General features: G+C 33.8%; 1 protein-coding gene across 2 annotated transcripts; it reads left to right on the top strand.

Moving 5' to 3' along the window:
• The first annotated feature begins 13,026 nt into the window (after nt 1–13,026).
• Nucleotides 13,027–16,174, top strand: LOC131621399 (probable serine/threonine-protein kinase PBL9). Of its 2 annotated transcripts, XM_058892438.1 has the most exons (7): nt 13,027–13,185; nt 13,286–13,359; nt 13,750–14,075; nt 14,529–14,664; nt 14,757–14,899; nt 15,016–15,139; nt 15,236–16,174. In XM_058892438.1, the coding sequence occupies exons 2-7, from the start codon at nt 13,308–13,310 to the stop codon at nt 15,679–15,681; spliced, it is 1,227 nt and encodes a 408-aa protein (XP_058748421.1). In that variant the 5' UTR covers nt 13,027–13,185; nt 13,286–13,307; the 3' UTR covers nt 15,682–16,174. The 2 variants fall into 2 exon arrangements, with proteins under 2 accessions (XP_058748421.1, XP_058748420.1); XM_058892437.1 differs by lacking the exon at nt 13,027–13,185 and having other exon boundaries at nt 13,208–13,359.
• The last annotated feature ends 608 nt before the right edge of the window (nt 16,175–16,782 follow it).

The raw sequence follows: 16,782 nt of genomic DNA, 5'->3' as shown, positions 1-16,782 counted from the left end.
AAACATCTTCATGAAGATTGGTTCCTCTTTCAATTTATGAAGATCCATGTTTTCATCTCTATATGTTGTTGATCGAAAGCATACATGCTAGTGTGTGCTAGTCGTCTTGGATAGTTTTTTTTCTTGTTTTTCTGATGTGTTATCTATCCATTCTTATCATTCTTATTATTTCAGAATCAAATATGTAATTTCACAGTAAACAATGTGAATATTTTTTAAAATATATACAATGTTTCGTCTATTAGTCATGATTTTTTCTCTATCTTCAACTCCTTAATCGGGCAAGATCTCTCTTCGCGCTTAGAATGATTTTGATTCGGCTAGTGATCTCGATGATAAGCGTTCTACTTCTAGTTTATGTATCTTCTTTGGTTCCAATCATGTCTATCGGAGCTCTAGGAAACAACACCTTGTGGCCCGATGAAGCATGAAAGCTGAGTATCGTGTCTTGGCGCACATGACATCAGATTTGTTGTGGTTAGAATCACTTCTCACCGAGCTTCATGTTCTATTTCTTTCTTCTACATTTTTGTGTGATAATCTTAGTACGATGTTTCTATTTGACAATCCCATTCTTCATACTCGCACAAAATATATTTAGTTAAATATTCATTTTGTTCGCAAACATGTTATTTCCAAACGCGTGAAGATCCAACATGTCTCTAACTCGTTGTAAGTTGCAGACAGTCATACAAAACCTATTGGTACTACAACATTTCAAAAACATAGAACCAAGCTCAAAGTCGCGTCTCCATGAGTTTGTGAGGGAATATTAAGAAAATAGCTTATGATGCAAGAAACATATCATCACATCATTATTATATACATGTATAATGTGATATCATCTTGAATAGAATGTAGTGTAACTAACATAACCAAATAAAGATTCATTAATAACAATAAATAGCATAACTATGTTGATTGTATGAGATTGAAGAAGATTGAATAATAAAATGAGAATAATTCTATCACATTTAATTCTATCATGTTCTATCAACTCAATTTAAAATAAAAAACAGAGAGTTTTCCTAAGATTACTTGTAAAATAAATTAATAAATATTATAATAATTTATTAATTTTTTAGTAAAAATCAATTATCATCATAGTAGACAACTTGAAAAATCAATTTTCATAATGCTCCAAATTCTGGCTCCATTATTATTAGACTGTGTAAATATGAAAAGAATATTATTAGACAGGATTATTAGGGATACACTTGTTGATGATTATTAGGATTACATTCATGTATATATATGGTACCCGTATAAGGCATGACCAATATTAATCTACATAGTGTCACGCATCCCCATAACCCTAATCTCTAAATCGCCTCTCATCCCCCCTTCTCAATTGCATCTTTTCCCACTCCTTTCTCCCATGGCCGAAGACAGTTACAATAGTTTTCCCACCCACTCCAATAACAATAATTCCACGGTTCAATCTTAGCCTCCCACTCCTCTCATGCCTAATCATATTCATCATTCTTTAACCGTGCCAAATATCACGAACTCCATCAAAATCACATTGAGTATTAAAAAAGGACAGTATAATACATGGTCTAAATTATTTAAAATTTATGCCCGTGTCTATCAAGTGTTTGATCATATAATCCCAACTCCCCCTTTACAGCACCCGCAATTACCTCACTTAAAGACATTGATCCTGAACTCTGGCTTCGCCTTGATGTCGATATGTTATAGTGGATATACGATACGATTTATAATGACCCTCTCCATACCATCACTGAACATGACTCTACTGTAGAACTTGCTTGAAACAAGATGTTTGGCATATTCTATGACAACAAAAACTCTAAGACTCTTTACCTATAGCAAGAGTTTTCACATGCTCATATGGATCAATTCTCTCATGTATCCTCTTACTGTCAACATCTCAAATCTCTGTCTGATGTCGGGGCTCCTGTCTCAAATGAACGTCTGGTTTCTTCAACTCATCTCGGACCTAACTGATGCATATGCTACTGTAGGGTCGCAAATTTGTCACAATGATTCTCTTCCGCCCTTTTACTAAGCACACTCCATAATCATCTTAGAAGAAACAACTAAATTGAAAAATGAAGTCAACACCATTGACAATGTTGCCTTCACCGCCTCACACACTGATGCATAAGCTCTTAACATTCCAACTGCATCAACCATGTCATAGGTAATATCAATCATGGCAGGGGAGGTAATGGCCGGAGTTACCATGGCAGAGGACGAAACAATGGACGCGGTGGAGGTTGCTCTCAACATCCATAATGTACTTTATCACCCTACCCACATCAACAACAACAACGGACTTATCCATCATATCCCAACTAGAATCAGTAGTGGAATTTTTCACCATGGCAGTAGCGTTTGTCCACTCCGCCATGTTCGTAACCGACAATTGGAAACTTGAACAAGTAAGCTTGTATTCTTGGGAAAATAGCTAAATCATCAGGCTCATGTAGTGACCCATACCAGGCCAGTCACTAGGGGTCCTCTCATTATGCTCCAACAGACATTCAGGCTGCTATACATACATTCTCTATTTCTCTTCCATATGATCAATGGTATATGGACATCAGGGTTACTTCACATATGACGGCAAATTAAGGTAATCTTATGTCTTATTTCAATACGAATAACAATATAACTGTAGGTAGTGCTCATAATATTCTAGTTATTGGCTATGGACATGCATCATTACCTACCTCTCCACACTCTTTCATTTTACACAATGTATTAATGCCCATAAACTAATAAAGAATCTTGTCTATGTTAGAAAATTAACCGTTGATAATGATGTTTCCATTGAATTTGACCCTTTTGGTTTCTGTGTGAAGGATTTTTAGACAAGAATGCATTTAATAAGATGTAACAGCTCAAACAACCTCTACCTACTTACCAGCGGACCTTACTTTACAACCCAACCAATACCACCATCTACCTTTTCCTGATTATCTAATGAAATATGGAACAACCGTCACAATCGTTTAAGACACCCGGGAGCACATGTCTTAAATTCTCTACACCGAAACAATTTTCTTATATGTAATAAGTTTCGGAACAATTTCTTTTGTCATTATTGTCCACTTGGGAAACAAATAAAATTGCCTTTTTCTAACACTTTGTCTTATACTTTAATGCCTTTTGACCTTGTCCACACTGATGTTTGGACATCACATGTTCTTATTTCAGGAGGACACCGTTATTATGTGTTTTTTTAGATGATTTCACGAATTTTCAATGGACTTTTCCATGAAAAAATAAGTCTCAAGTTCATTCTATGTTTCTTCAATTTCACACTCACATCAAAACCTAATTTTAACGATAAATCAAATATTTTCAATGTGATAATAGAAAAGAATATGATAATGCTCTCTTTAAAAAATTCTATGAACTCAATGGCTTGTCATTTAGGTTTTCTTGTCCTCATACTTCCCCTCAAAATGTAAAAGTTGAAAGAAAAATTTATACTATAAATAACAACGTTCGCACCTTTCTAGTCCATGCCTCTATCCCACAATCCTTTTGGCACCATGCCTTGAAAATGACAACATACTTACATAACATCCTACCAACCAAAAATATTGCCCTCAATTCACCCACTAACATACTCTATCAAAAATATCCTTCATATTCACATCTTTGAGTCTTCAAATGTCTACGATATTCTCTAATTCCTTTAACCAACAGAAATAAATTAGAACCTTGGTCAACACCATGTGTATTCTTATACTATCCACCAAATCATATAGGATATAAGTGTTATGAGTTGTCCAATTGTAAGAGATCTTTATTTCTAGGTATGTTAATTTTGAAGAAAATACGTTTTCCTTCTCTCTCTCTCTCTCAAATTCTTATAACACGACTGACTATATTTGCTTAGACAATGACTCCAACTATTTCTTTCCTTCCTACTCCTATGGCACCCCTAAACTGAATACTCAAACTCCAAATAACCTTCAATCTAACAATTCACAAACACCAACCTCAAACTCACCTTCATATATATCCTCTCCCAGCCAACCGTTCCCACCGATCTCTTCCTCCATACTTATATCTATTTCTCCTTTAACTCATGATAAACAACATACCTCGGCTACTACATTGACGCCTACACCTTTTCCTTCACCAATATTACCACCATTCTCACCTCAAATGACTACCCGAGCTCAATATTGTATAGTCAAACCTTGCAAGATTTTTAACCTACATACTTCATTTTAACATTCCATACCCCCTTACCTACAAACTCTATAGATGCATTACATGATCTAAATTGGAAAATGGCCATGAAAGGCGAATATGATGCTCTTATTGAAAATAAGATGTGGAACTTAGTTCCTCGTCCGTCTAATGCTAATACTATTCGAAGTTTGTGGATTTTCAGGCATAAAAAGAATTCAGATGGATCATTTGAGCGATATAAAGCTTGCCTTGTAGGAAAAGGAGAGAACCAACAAACATGCGTTGATTATGGTGAAACCTTTAGCCTTGTAGTAAAAATAACTACTATTCACACAATACTCAACATTGCCTTGTCAAAATCATGGTGTCTTAATCAATTGGATGTTAAAAATGCCTTCTTGCACGACAATTTTGATAAAACTATGTACATGCAACAACCTCCAGGATTTCCTAATCCTCAATTATTGACCATGGGTGTTTGCTCTAAAAGTCTCTCTATGGACTTAAATAAGCACTGCACGCCTGGTATCAGCAGTTCACTGATTATGTCGCCACAATGGGATTTTCTCATAATATTTCTAATCACTCATTATTTATTTATCATCATGGAAATGACATGGCCTACATTATTCTCTATGTAGATGACATTATCCTCACTGCTTCACCCGACTCTCTTCGTGAGTATATTATGTCTAAGCTAAGTTCTGAAATTGCAATGAAGGATCTAGGTCCTCTGGGTTATTTTTTAGGCATCTCTGTTACTCGACATTTAGGAGGTATTTTTATCTCTAAAAAAATAAGTAAAAGAGATTATTGAACATGCATGAATGTCGTCATGCAAGTCAACCGCAACACTGGTGGATACCAACTCAAAACTCAGCGGGTCCTCAGGTAGTCACTATCATGATCCAACAGAATATCGAAGTCTTGTAGATGCATTACAATACTTGACATTTACATTATTGTATATATCATATGCAGCTCAGCAAGCGTGCCTCTTTATGCATGATCCAAAAACACAACACATGTCTGCCTTAAAATGGATCATTCGTTACATTCATGGTACTGTTGAATTCATCCTCCGCTTGTATTCTTCCTCCATCGACAAGCTCGTAGCTTACATAAACGATGATTGGGCTGGTTGTCCAAACACAAGAAGATCTATCTTTGGGCATTGTGTGTGCCTTGGTGACAATTTGTTATCTTGGTTCGTAAAACATCAACATACGTTGTCTCAATCAAGTGCAGACACTACTACAAATAACGCATCTATCTGCAGATGCAAAATGCATTTTATCTTGGCAATATAAGCGAGGTAACTAATGTCGTCATAAAAAGCAAAGTCGTGTTTAAAACACCGAGGTAAAAAAAATTTAGCGCATGGGATCGAACCCCGGCTTCTGCACTTTCATTATTCACAAAAACTATCGCTTTTTTATCTCGGTTTATTAGGAAAACTGAGATTTTATTAATTTTTTTTACACATAACATTAATAAAATAATTTTTTTACAAACTAATTGATTGTCCATGAAGATCATATGTTGGGTCTCCATTTCCTTGACATTCTGGGCAGGATCAAATGATGGGAAACTCTTTTCTCCTTACAAAAAAAGGGTTATGTAAATTAATTTCTTAAGGGTAGATAAAATGATGGATTCTAATATGTTTTCAATTGCTTTTCCTTGCTTTTTTTTTCTGATATCAACAAAAAAAGGGTTAGATAAAAAATAATTTTATGTTCAAATAAATATTTAAGAACACAAACCTTAAACCCAAATAATTTTATGCTCCTGCAATCCATCATTGATAACTCTTCATGACAAAGACTCTTGCATATCTTAAAGTGGAGGATAGTTTCAAGCGCTTCATGATGTTGTATTATCAATTTTTGATATTTAGATTGCTTTTACAATGGAAGTTATTTAGGTTTCACGCGTAGCACTAATGATAGTGTCTTGAGCGTTGATAGTCGTGAAATGGACGGCAAGAATTTGATTAAAGACGGTGACAAATCTCTTCAATATTAACCCTAAAATATAACCTCGATTTTTAGGAACACCGAGGTGCAAGATATATATATATATATATATATATATATATATATATATATATATATATATATATATATATATATATATTAAAGTTACATTGTTTACAAAGAATATTAAAATAACAAGTTATTACAACGAATTCCCACTTCTAATTTAATGTTGTAAGAAAAATCTCCAAACTGCATTAGGCTTAGTGAAATTAAGAAAAGCATAGCCTTTATTCAGCCCAGTTCTTTTGAATGAATATCTTCGTTGAAGGGAGCTTTCTTCATTGTCTCCTTGAAGGAAGAATGAATGAATAGTTTACAACAAAAAGAGAACGAAGCTTCCTTCATTCTCTCATTGAAGGAAGGATGAATTTTTTGCACTTGCAATCTATTAAATAAGCACAAATACAACAATACCACCAACAACAACAGTAACATCATCAACACCATTATGTGATATAGATTGCAAGGGCAGAAAAATATTTTGATCTATAAGAAGATTGAATATTTTTTCTGTCTTGCATTCCATCTCAAAGAATGATGCTTGCGAGTTTGGGGTGGCTACAAATAAGTAAGGATTAAGTTAAAATATGTTGCTTTTATAGTAAAATTTGAATATTTGATCCATCGATTATATTGAATTTGATCCATCGATTATATTGAATTTGATCCCTCGGTTATTTTGAGAAACCGAAGGGTTAGTTGTTTTAGTTTACAATTATAATCAAATAAAAACACAATCTGCAAAAGCTGGGATTTGAAACGTGTCTTGGTTAATTTTACGTGTAGGATATATTAGAAACCGAGGTAAGTTATTACTTTTATTATTATAATAAAATAAAACATGGCGCCCCTAAGCTTAGCACCATTTTTCCCCTTCTGGTTGACGTGAAAGCTTCGTTATGAAAAGCGTTATTTGTTGTAGTGAGAAGCCGAATACCGAGGAGTGGGTAATGTAGTGTCTAAATTGTGCTAGATTCAAAGTTTATTTTTAGAACTACATTGCCCTGTTACAAAAGAAATTTTAGTCTCTTGTGACAACGTGAGCATTTTATGTGTGTCTGACAATCCAGTTCAACATTAATACATCAAACACATCAAAATGGATATACACTTTGTGCGGGAAAAAGTTGCTTGCGGTCAAGTGTGCGCATTACATGTTCCTTTTTGTACCAAGTTGATGATATCTCCACGAAGAGCCTTCTGCTACTACTTTTTAACGACTTTAGAGATAGTCTCAACATTGGTCAACTTCTTATTTCAACTACGGGAGTGTATTCGACTGCATAAATATATAAATATTATTATTAGAGTTTATTGTAAATAATTATTCAATATAGAAAAAATTATTAGAGATACAATTGTTGAGGATTATTAAGCTTACATCCATGTATAAACATAATACACATATAATCTCTCTGTCTATTATCTTAAAATATAAAAGATTGTTAACACTCAACTTTAAAAACTCCCACGTCTAAAAAATAAATCAGTTAAACTACTCATCCTCCAACAATTTATCGATATTCTAACATTTATTCAACAATTTATCATTAATGAAATGTTTTAAGTTTTTTTTTTAAATTATTACTATATTAACTAGTAGAAGTATATATTATATTTATGTTATATAGTGTTTAAAAATACTTTTGAAATTTATTGTCTAAATTCAAATAGTGGAGGCAAACGTTTAGGGGAGTGAAGTCTTCAAGTGTTAATGAGGCAAACGTTCATAGTTATAAGAGATATTGACATTAAATATCTACTAAAATTTTTAAAATAATGAGAGTATGAATCATCTCTCTTATAAACCTAATGTTTCCTCTATTCCTAATCGATGTGAGACTTTGCACAATTTTCACACTTGAAATCTATCGAGACATTTGCTTCCATGACTTAATACTTTTAAAATTATAATAACAAGGACATTAGTTTCGAGAATTGATTTTAGTTTAATATTAAGTTGTATATATTTAAATTTAAATGTAATTTTTATATTAAAATTGAAATTAAAATAGAATATCAAAGTATAAATTAAATTATATCCAAATGAAGTAGTATATGTTATAAAAACAATAAAATACTAGTATATGAAAAATTAATGTCACGTGAAATTAATTAGAAGGTTCACAAATAGGCCAGGGAGGCAGCAATGGTCCCATGAGTATGCAGTTTGGTTGCACAAAACATCAAACATCATTAAATTCAACTTGCATGTCCTTGGACCCGCTTCATGAATGCGACCGTCATGTTGCATACGTGTGGCGTGACATAATACAAGTATTTGGTAGGAGTAAATCTAATTTAAAAGAATTATTATTTTTATTTAAATTGAGATGCTTTTTTCCTTTAAATTTTGTTCTATAAAATATACATTTGTTGTGAAATTTGATTCAAATTGTGGAGGAACTTTAAATTGATGAATGATGTGTTTTATTTAAATAAAGTGTTAGAATTTTATGATCGTTTAAAATGCTTATGAATAATAAACATCATAATTAAATTGTTATTTTTATTTAGAATTTTAAATAAAATATTTTAAAGATTCTTTAATATCATTGAAGTATTATAAATTTATAATTGTAAAGAATCTCGCCTATGACGATGCTTTTATGCCGTTTAAGAGATGGCGAGGAATGAATGTCGTCTAAAGAGATGTATTGCCTCATCCTATGGAGTTTCCTATTGCCTCATGATAGAAAACGTGAGATAATGCGTTTCTAAGATGGAGGGAAAGTCAAGGTCATTATTGACCCACATCTCCCTTGAAAATAGGCGTTTAATGGTACATTATTATTGGATAGACATCAACCATTTCCAAGAAAATTCTAGGTCCAGAGGGCCTCTATAAATATATCTCTCCTTAAAGGAAAATACATACTCTAAGTCATACACGTCCAAAAGAGCATTACACTCATCATAGTCTTAACTCACGACTGACCTAACCGTCCACCTGCAACCAAGCATCGCCAAACATCAACAGGGACTCTCACCTCACGTGACTTGGTCCTTAAAGCTACCTCAAAACACCATCGTGCAGGCTTCTTGCCACCGTGAGTAACCCCTCACCACCAAAGCGTGTTATATACATACTAAGGCCTCTAAGTCTCCCTACCCTTGTAGGGGGGACACACACCAATACTTTTTGACCATTACAATGGCGTCCACCGTAGGGTCCTAGTAGAACTAACATGGGCTACATCTCCACTCAAACCCTTTTATCTCCCTTCTAAAGATGTCTACAAGGTCATACGTTACAAGGAAAACACCATCGTCAGGTATCTCCGGGAGGGGCAACTCTAGAGCCACCCGAAGAAGATACGCGAAGCAGGTGTTCACGACAAGCGTTATGGCTTTCCCAAAATGCCCTAGGGAAAACAAGGGCTGATATCATTTTCTCTGAGGAGGATGTCATTGGCATTAAACCTTTTGAATACGGTCCCTTAGTCATCATTGTCCAACACGACAACTGGGATATCATGCGTGTCTTGATAGATATGGGTAGCTCTGCTGATGTTATATTCTGGGTTATCTTCCGAAAACTACCACTGGATCTGAATGAAATAAAGAGATCCTATAGAAGTTTACAAGGGATCCTGTAACAACCACATTAGTGTAAAACCCCTCACTCACAAGTTATTAAGAACAGGATATTACTGGCCCACTCTAAAAAAAGACAACATCACTTTCGTTAAGAAGTGTGATCAATACCAGAGACATGATGACCTTTACCATGCCCTGACAAATATTTTTCAGTCGATGACCTCACCCTGAACTTTCTACCAATGGGGTGGGGACATCCTAGACCCGTTCCCCTTGGTGCAAAGGTAGTGGTCAATATCACTGTAGAAAGAGTGTGATGTTTCTACTTGCATAAGATAATTTGTTTATACGACTCCTTAAAGCCATTGTCTCCGACAATGTAACCCAGTTCACTAGCTCCATGGTAACTGACTTCTGTGAAGACTTGAGCGTGTAGATGAAATTCGTGTCTGCGGTGCACCCTTTAGCTAACATTCAAGCTGCATCGGCAAATAAAGTAATTCTTAATGGACTCAAGAAAAAAATTGTTGACACCAAGGGCATGTGGGCAGAACTACTTCATGAGATGCTATGGTCATACCACACCACGTCACATTTCACTACCAAGGAAACCCCTTTTTCCATGGTCTATTGAGACACCATCTTGAAGACGAGAAAATTTCAACGAGGAGGCAAACAAGGTAGGTTTAAAATGCACAACATATCTAATGGATGAAGTAAGAGAGGCTGCCCTCGTTCGAGAATTCGCTGCCAAACATAAGGATGCGAGAAGGTACAACTCCAAACTAAAGCCAAGAAAGATGCAGGAGGGTGACTTGGTATTGAAGGAAGTGGTCCTACCCGCACAATAGGGGAAACTACAACCTAACTGAGAGGTATCCTATCGTATATATCAAAAACTCCTTCACAGAGCATATACGTTGCAGGAACTAGAAGGGACGCTTCTGCCCAGGATCTGGAACGCTATTCATCTTCAATATTATTACAATTAGAATTATTTGTAATTTTCCGATAAACACCATACCTATGTACCCCTGAACAATTAATTAAGTATGTTGTTTCCACTAGGGATATTCCCTCTTTAAAAAGGCTTCTTGTGTTGGAGTTCTCGACGAAGGTCTTTGCCATTAAATGTAATTCTTTGTGTCAAAGCAGTATTCGACAAAGAATCGAATACAATAAGTAGTTGTCGAAGGAGTATACTCAGACAGAGTTGAAATTGGCAGTTGTTTTGTGTATTAGCCGAGTTAGTTAGTTAGTTTGTTAGTTAGAGTTTTCCTGGTGAACAAACAAACTCAACTATAAATAGGGAGATACCCTATCATTGTAAATAATGAGAAATTAAGACTTGCAAATAAAAAGAAGAGAGTTACTATGCATAATTAACACAACTTATTCTTCTCTCTCTCTCTCTCTCTCAAAACCCTAATTTCTCGTTTTCTTTTCTTCGCAAATCTCTGTGAAGCAAAGTCGTCTTGCAACCAAGGTGTGGTTGATTCAATCGAGAGAAGAGTGAAAAATAAAAGGAGTGATCATCGTCGCATGCTGAAGCAGTATTTGGAGCGCTAGACCTCGTCCTGGCCGCCCTCAGAAGCTCTATAAATAAACCAAATTTTCGCCTGAGGGTCTTATTGTCCCCTCAAGCAAGATCATATCCTATAAATCACATCTAAGAGGCGCAACCCATATCCAAATTCGAAGACTGGATCTCCAGTCATATTTAAAGACTCGATAGAAGTCTTGCCTAAAAATTTAAACGTCCTGTTTAAGAATATAATTATAATAATACATAAAATAGTCAAAATCCATCATTTCTGAATTAAAATTTGTCCATGTACATATGTCATATGTGTATAATAATACATAAGATAGTCAAATTCCATCATTTTTGAAATAAAATTTGTCCGTGTACATATGCCATTTGAACCATAGACAAATCATATCAAAATCAAGAGTATAATGGTTTTTCATATATTTACTAAATTAAATATTCAAAACAAAAAAGCAAACCAAATATTCAGCAAACTGAAAATCAATTAAGTCAAGAACCATTATTCCCATGATAAGATACCCACGCTCTATAATTAATATTGTTAATTATTGATGTTGAAACAATACTCCAACTTTGATCCTCATTCAAGTTGAAATAGACAAGACACAGAATAAGGATAACGTATGAACATGAAAACATTAAAGAGAAAAGGACAAAATAAAGGTAGTGGTAACTAATAATAGTAAAAAAAATGTAAATGAAAAAACAACCTAAAATGACTAATAAGAAAGAGAAGGACCATAAAGTTGGTAGTTATCTGTTAGCTGATGTCTAAGTGTAAAAATGCCATGGAACAACTAGCAAATGCATAATAAAAGCATCAAGTAGAGCACACTCAACACCAAATGCCACCTTAATTGCCCTTTTCAAAAGGAAGTTGTTATTTTTCTAATTTTAATACCAAAAATATTGATTATAACATGTTTGTAAATATGTTATGAGCTATGAAATAGACTCTAACAATACCAAAAGACCACACAAACACGGATAATGTCAAAAATTAATGATATATTTATGATAGTATTTAATCTTTATTCATTTTATTCTAAAAAATTTAATTATTTTTTAATTAAAATTAATGTTTTTAACTATTCATACCAATAATATATGTTTAACAATTTTAAATATGCGTGAGATTTGTCTAAAAAATATATAAGATCTAGGCTTAATTGTAATTTTGGTTCCCCTATTTTATTTTTTTTTCGACTTTGGTCCCTCTATTTTTAAAACCACGATTTTGGTCCCCCTTTAGAGTTTTATGTTGAAATAGAGACAACAATAGGGACTAATTTTGCAGAAAAAAGCAAAATAGGGGCACGAAAATTGCACAAAAAACTTAAAAAGGGGACTAAAATAGTGGTTTTTAAAATAGAGGAATCAAAATCAAGAAAAAGACAAAATAGGGAGACTAAAGTTGCAATTAAGCCTAAGATCTATTAGAAAGTAAAAGAAAAACAATTTTATTTTTTGAATATTTATTTCAATTATTCAAGATGTATCGTATAATACGCATGTCAAACACTAATTTCAATATATAGTGTTTTACATTTAACTAACTTTCAATTAGAATTAATTTCACATGATGAATTAACTAATTCAAAACTAATTTTTTCACAATGCATTTACATTAATTTTGAGATAAGATTTTGACTTTGGAGTCCAAAGAAGCATGTAAAGAGTAATATAGAAAACAAACCAAAAAAGATGTTTCTTTTCATTCCACAATTTCATGAATACTACTGTGTCATGTTAGTCTGTCACCACACCACATCCCACCTTCCTTGTTCCTTTCCAACTCTTTTCATTTCATTTAAAGCAATCTCTCTCTCTCTCTCTCTCTCTCTCTCTCTCTCTCTCTCTCTCCAGGCACAGGTTCTTAACTTTTTTTCCCTTCATGCATATTTACACTTTTAATTTAACACCTTATATTAGATTATTCAATTCAAGTTTCATGGTTTATGCAATTGTGCAGGATACTACAATCTTCAGGGAACATGGGAGTTTGTTTAAGCGCTCAAATCAAAGCTGAAACTCCTTATAACACCGGTATACATATTCTTCATTTTTCTTCCTTTTTGTTCCTACCCTTTTCATTTCTTGTATTCAAATCATTTAAGCTTGAGTCACTTTCATGTTTATTGCTTTTGGGTATTCTCAGTTTCATTTCATTTCTTCAAAGTTTGATCCTTTATGTGTTTCCAAAATTCAAAAACCATAGAAAATTTCACCTTGTTGTGATGCTCCTATAACAATAGCACTTTCATAACATGAATGTTTTCTTTTCTTCCCAAAGATGCCAATTTGATCCATTTTATGTATAAAACACAATTGAAGATCCAGTTTCATAGCTCATGTATGTTACATTTGATGTGATTGATATTCATGAAAGTTTTAACTGTAATTGATATGGATCGGTTATCGGTTATCGGTTCGCAGGGTTAAATTCGAAGAATTCGGCTTCACCTGGAAATGATCTGAGCAGCTCAAACAGTAAGGTTTCAGCTGCATCAGTGCCTCAGACTCCTCGGAGCGAAGGTGAAATCTTGAATTCGTCGAAATTAAAGAGCTATACTTTAGCAGAACTTAAGTCAGCTACTAGAAATTTTCGTCCGGATAGTGTGTTGGGAGAAGGTGGTTTTGGATCAGTTTTTAAGGGTTGGATTGATGAGAATTCATTGGCTGCTGCTAAACCTGGTACTGGAATTGTTATTGCTGTTAAAAGACTTAATCTAGAAAGCTTCCAAGGTCACAAAGAGTGGTTGGTGAGTTTAATCTACTTGTTTAATCAATTGTTTCTAGATGTTTAATGATTCATATAAGCAATTTCAAGTTGTTTTCTGTCATATTTGTTCTTCTAAGATCTCTGAATTAGGTCTTTTTTAGCTAAAAAAAACTAATTAAGTGCTTATTGCATAATCTCTTATCATATAAGTGCTTATGTATTAACTGTTTTCATATACGCTATACATTGTTTTTATAAGCTATCCAGTAGAGTTAATAGAAATAAACTGAAAGTCATAAGTTGTTTCCAAAAGCTTTCTCCAATAGTACCACCAATGTTTATGCCAATCGATAAGCTCAAATAAGTTAATCCAAACAGGCCTTTAGTATATGTTCCTTCTCTTAAAACCTGTTGCAATTTCAATAATACTATGTTTGTGATTCGTTACGATTGGAAAACTAAGAAAAATGTATGTTTCTGCTTTCACTTTTAGGCCGAAGTCAACTATCTTGGACAATTTTCTCATCCTCATCTGGTGAAATTGATTGGTTATTGCCTCGAAGATGAACACCGCCTTCTTGCCTATGAGTTTATGCCCCGTGGAAGCTTGGAGAATCACTTGTTCAGGAGTGAGTTACTATTCTTTCCCATCTCTTCCCTTTATTTTTAACTTTGGAAGATGTTTGTTTAACATTTGCAATATCACTTAAATTCGAAATAGGAGGATCATATTTTCAGCCTCTTTCATGGAGCTTGCGTGTGAAGGTTGCTCTTGACGCCGCCAAAGGGCTTGCATTTCTGCACAGTGCTGAAAATAAAGTGATATATAGAGATTTCAAGACTTCAAATGTCTTGTTGGATTCTGTATGTACATTTTGATTAGTTTACTTTCGATAAATAATGAAACAAAGAGAATTAATAAATGTTAAAGAGATTATTCGTGTAACATGTCTGAAACATATCTCTTGATTTGATTGCAGGACTATAATGCAAAGCTTTCTGATTTCGGGTTGGCAAAAGACGGTCCAACCGGTGACAAAAGTCATGTCTCCACCAGGGTAATGGGGACCTACGGATATGCAGCACCTGAATATCTAGCGACAGGTATTTTCGAGTTCGTATTGATGAACTATTAAAGACCCTTTTACTTTTAGTGTTCCACGTTTCTATTTCCACTGATAAAATTGTTACTGTATGCAGGTCATCTTACCACTAAGAGTGATGTCTATAGTTTCGGAGTTGTCCTGCTTGAAATGTTATCCGGTAAGAGAGCGGTTGACAAGAATAGACCGTCTGGACAACACAACTTGGTGGAATGGGCTAAACCGTATCTGGCAAACAAACGTAAGATTTTCAGCGTGATAGACAGTCGGCTCGAAGGGCAGTATTCAGCAGACGAGTCCTTCAAGGTAGCCACCCTTGCTTTGCGATGCCTCTCAACAGAATCCAAGTACAGGCCCAACATGGATGAAGTTGTTACTATCTTGGAGCAGCTGAAGGTTCCTAATGTGAATGCAGGAAATCCTAAGCGTTATCGGAGAAAAAGTGCCGATGATGTTAGCCATGCAAAGAATAACACATCTATTGCTAGTACGAAGAGTCACAATGCTTATCCGCGTATCACATTGTCTCCTCTCTATACATGAAACTGTAGGTTCACACAATCTTCAAACTTCGAAGAATCGAACTCCCTGTGGCACCTCTGTAGGTAATAGAATGTACATATCATATTTTAGCAGTTAAAACTTCACACTAACGACTTGTCGGGCACGTGTCAGTGTTCAACACGATATAGACACACGACACTTGGTTACCGATTTTTGTTATAGTTTGTATTGGAATCAGAATGGTGTGGTTTTTCCTACTGTATTTTGTAACTCATGGTTGTCATTAGTACTGAATACATTTGTTATAGTTAGTAATGAAATGGTGTGGAATTGATTTGGAGTATATAGAAATTAGGTACAAAGTCATAGATGCAACTGTAGTGTATTGTGTTGTTTGTGTTTGAGTACAGTGAGTGAGAGGTAAGTCAAGAAGCTTACCCTACTAGATTATGATGAGGTTGCAAAATCTTTTGACTTTGGATAATACTCCACTACACATGATTCTCTATGTTAGTATTTATTAATTTGGATCTTTATCACATGTCAAGCCGTACACCTTTTTATGGGCCAGTCTTTGACAAATGTTAATGTAATTGTCAAACCAATTTGGGTAAAGTGTGTTTGGATGAGGTAATTAGGAATATTTAAGTAATTTAAAATTCTAAACAATTTAAATGATTTTATTAAAATTCATTTATTTTTAAATTCTTTTGTTTTGATAGAGTATTAACATGATTCATTATTAAATTTTTTGAATCATTTTCATAAATTTAAATTTTTTTGGTCTAGATTTAAAATATGAAAAGAGTGACTATTTTGCAATTTTTGAAATTTGAAAGGACCAATTTGCAGAATTTGAAAATTATTAGCTTTATTTGCAATTTTTAAAAATTTTGGGGATGATTTTTCAGTTTTTATAAAATATGAGGACTATTCTACAAATTTTGAAAATTTAATAATAAACAATTTCACATTCACACGAATGGATGAGGAATTTTAAATTCTTTACTTTTTGATGTTATTCTCCATATATATTTTTTATTCAAACAATAAATTTTTGTCAAATCATTTTATATATATATATATATATATATATATATATATATATATATATATATATATATATATATATATATATAT

The sequence above is a fragment of the Vicia villosa genome, unplaced genomic scaffold (assembly GCF_029867415.1).
Source record: "Vicia villosa cultivar HV-30 ecotype Madison, WI unplaced genomic scaffold, Vvil1.0 ctg.000004F_1_1_1, whole genome shotgun sequence".
Lineage (NCBI taxonomy): Eukaryota > Viridiplantae > Streptophyta > Magnoliopsida > Fabales > Fabaceae > Vicia > Vicia villosa.
The sequence above is the reverse complement of the archived record's forward strand: the minus strand, read 5'-3'. Positions and strand labels throughout refer to the sequence as shown.

Bases quoted from the DNA above. Each gene is read 5' to 3' on its own strand.
- LOC131621399 (XM_058892437.1), top strand. From the start codon at position 13,272: ATGCAATTGTGCAGGATACTACAATCTTCAGGGAACATGGGAGTTTGT. The intron at 14,900-15,015 runs GTATGTACATTT...ATTTGATTGCAG, and splicing joins CAAATGTCTTGTTGGATTCT to GACTATAATGCAAAGCTTTC. The intron at 15,140-15,235 runs GTATTTTCGAGT...TACTGTATGCAG, and splicing joins ACCTGAATATCTAGCGACAG to GTCATCTTACCACTAAGAGT.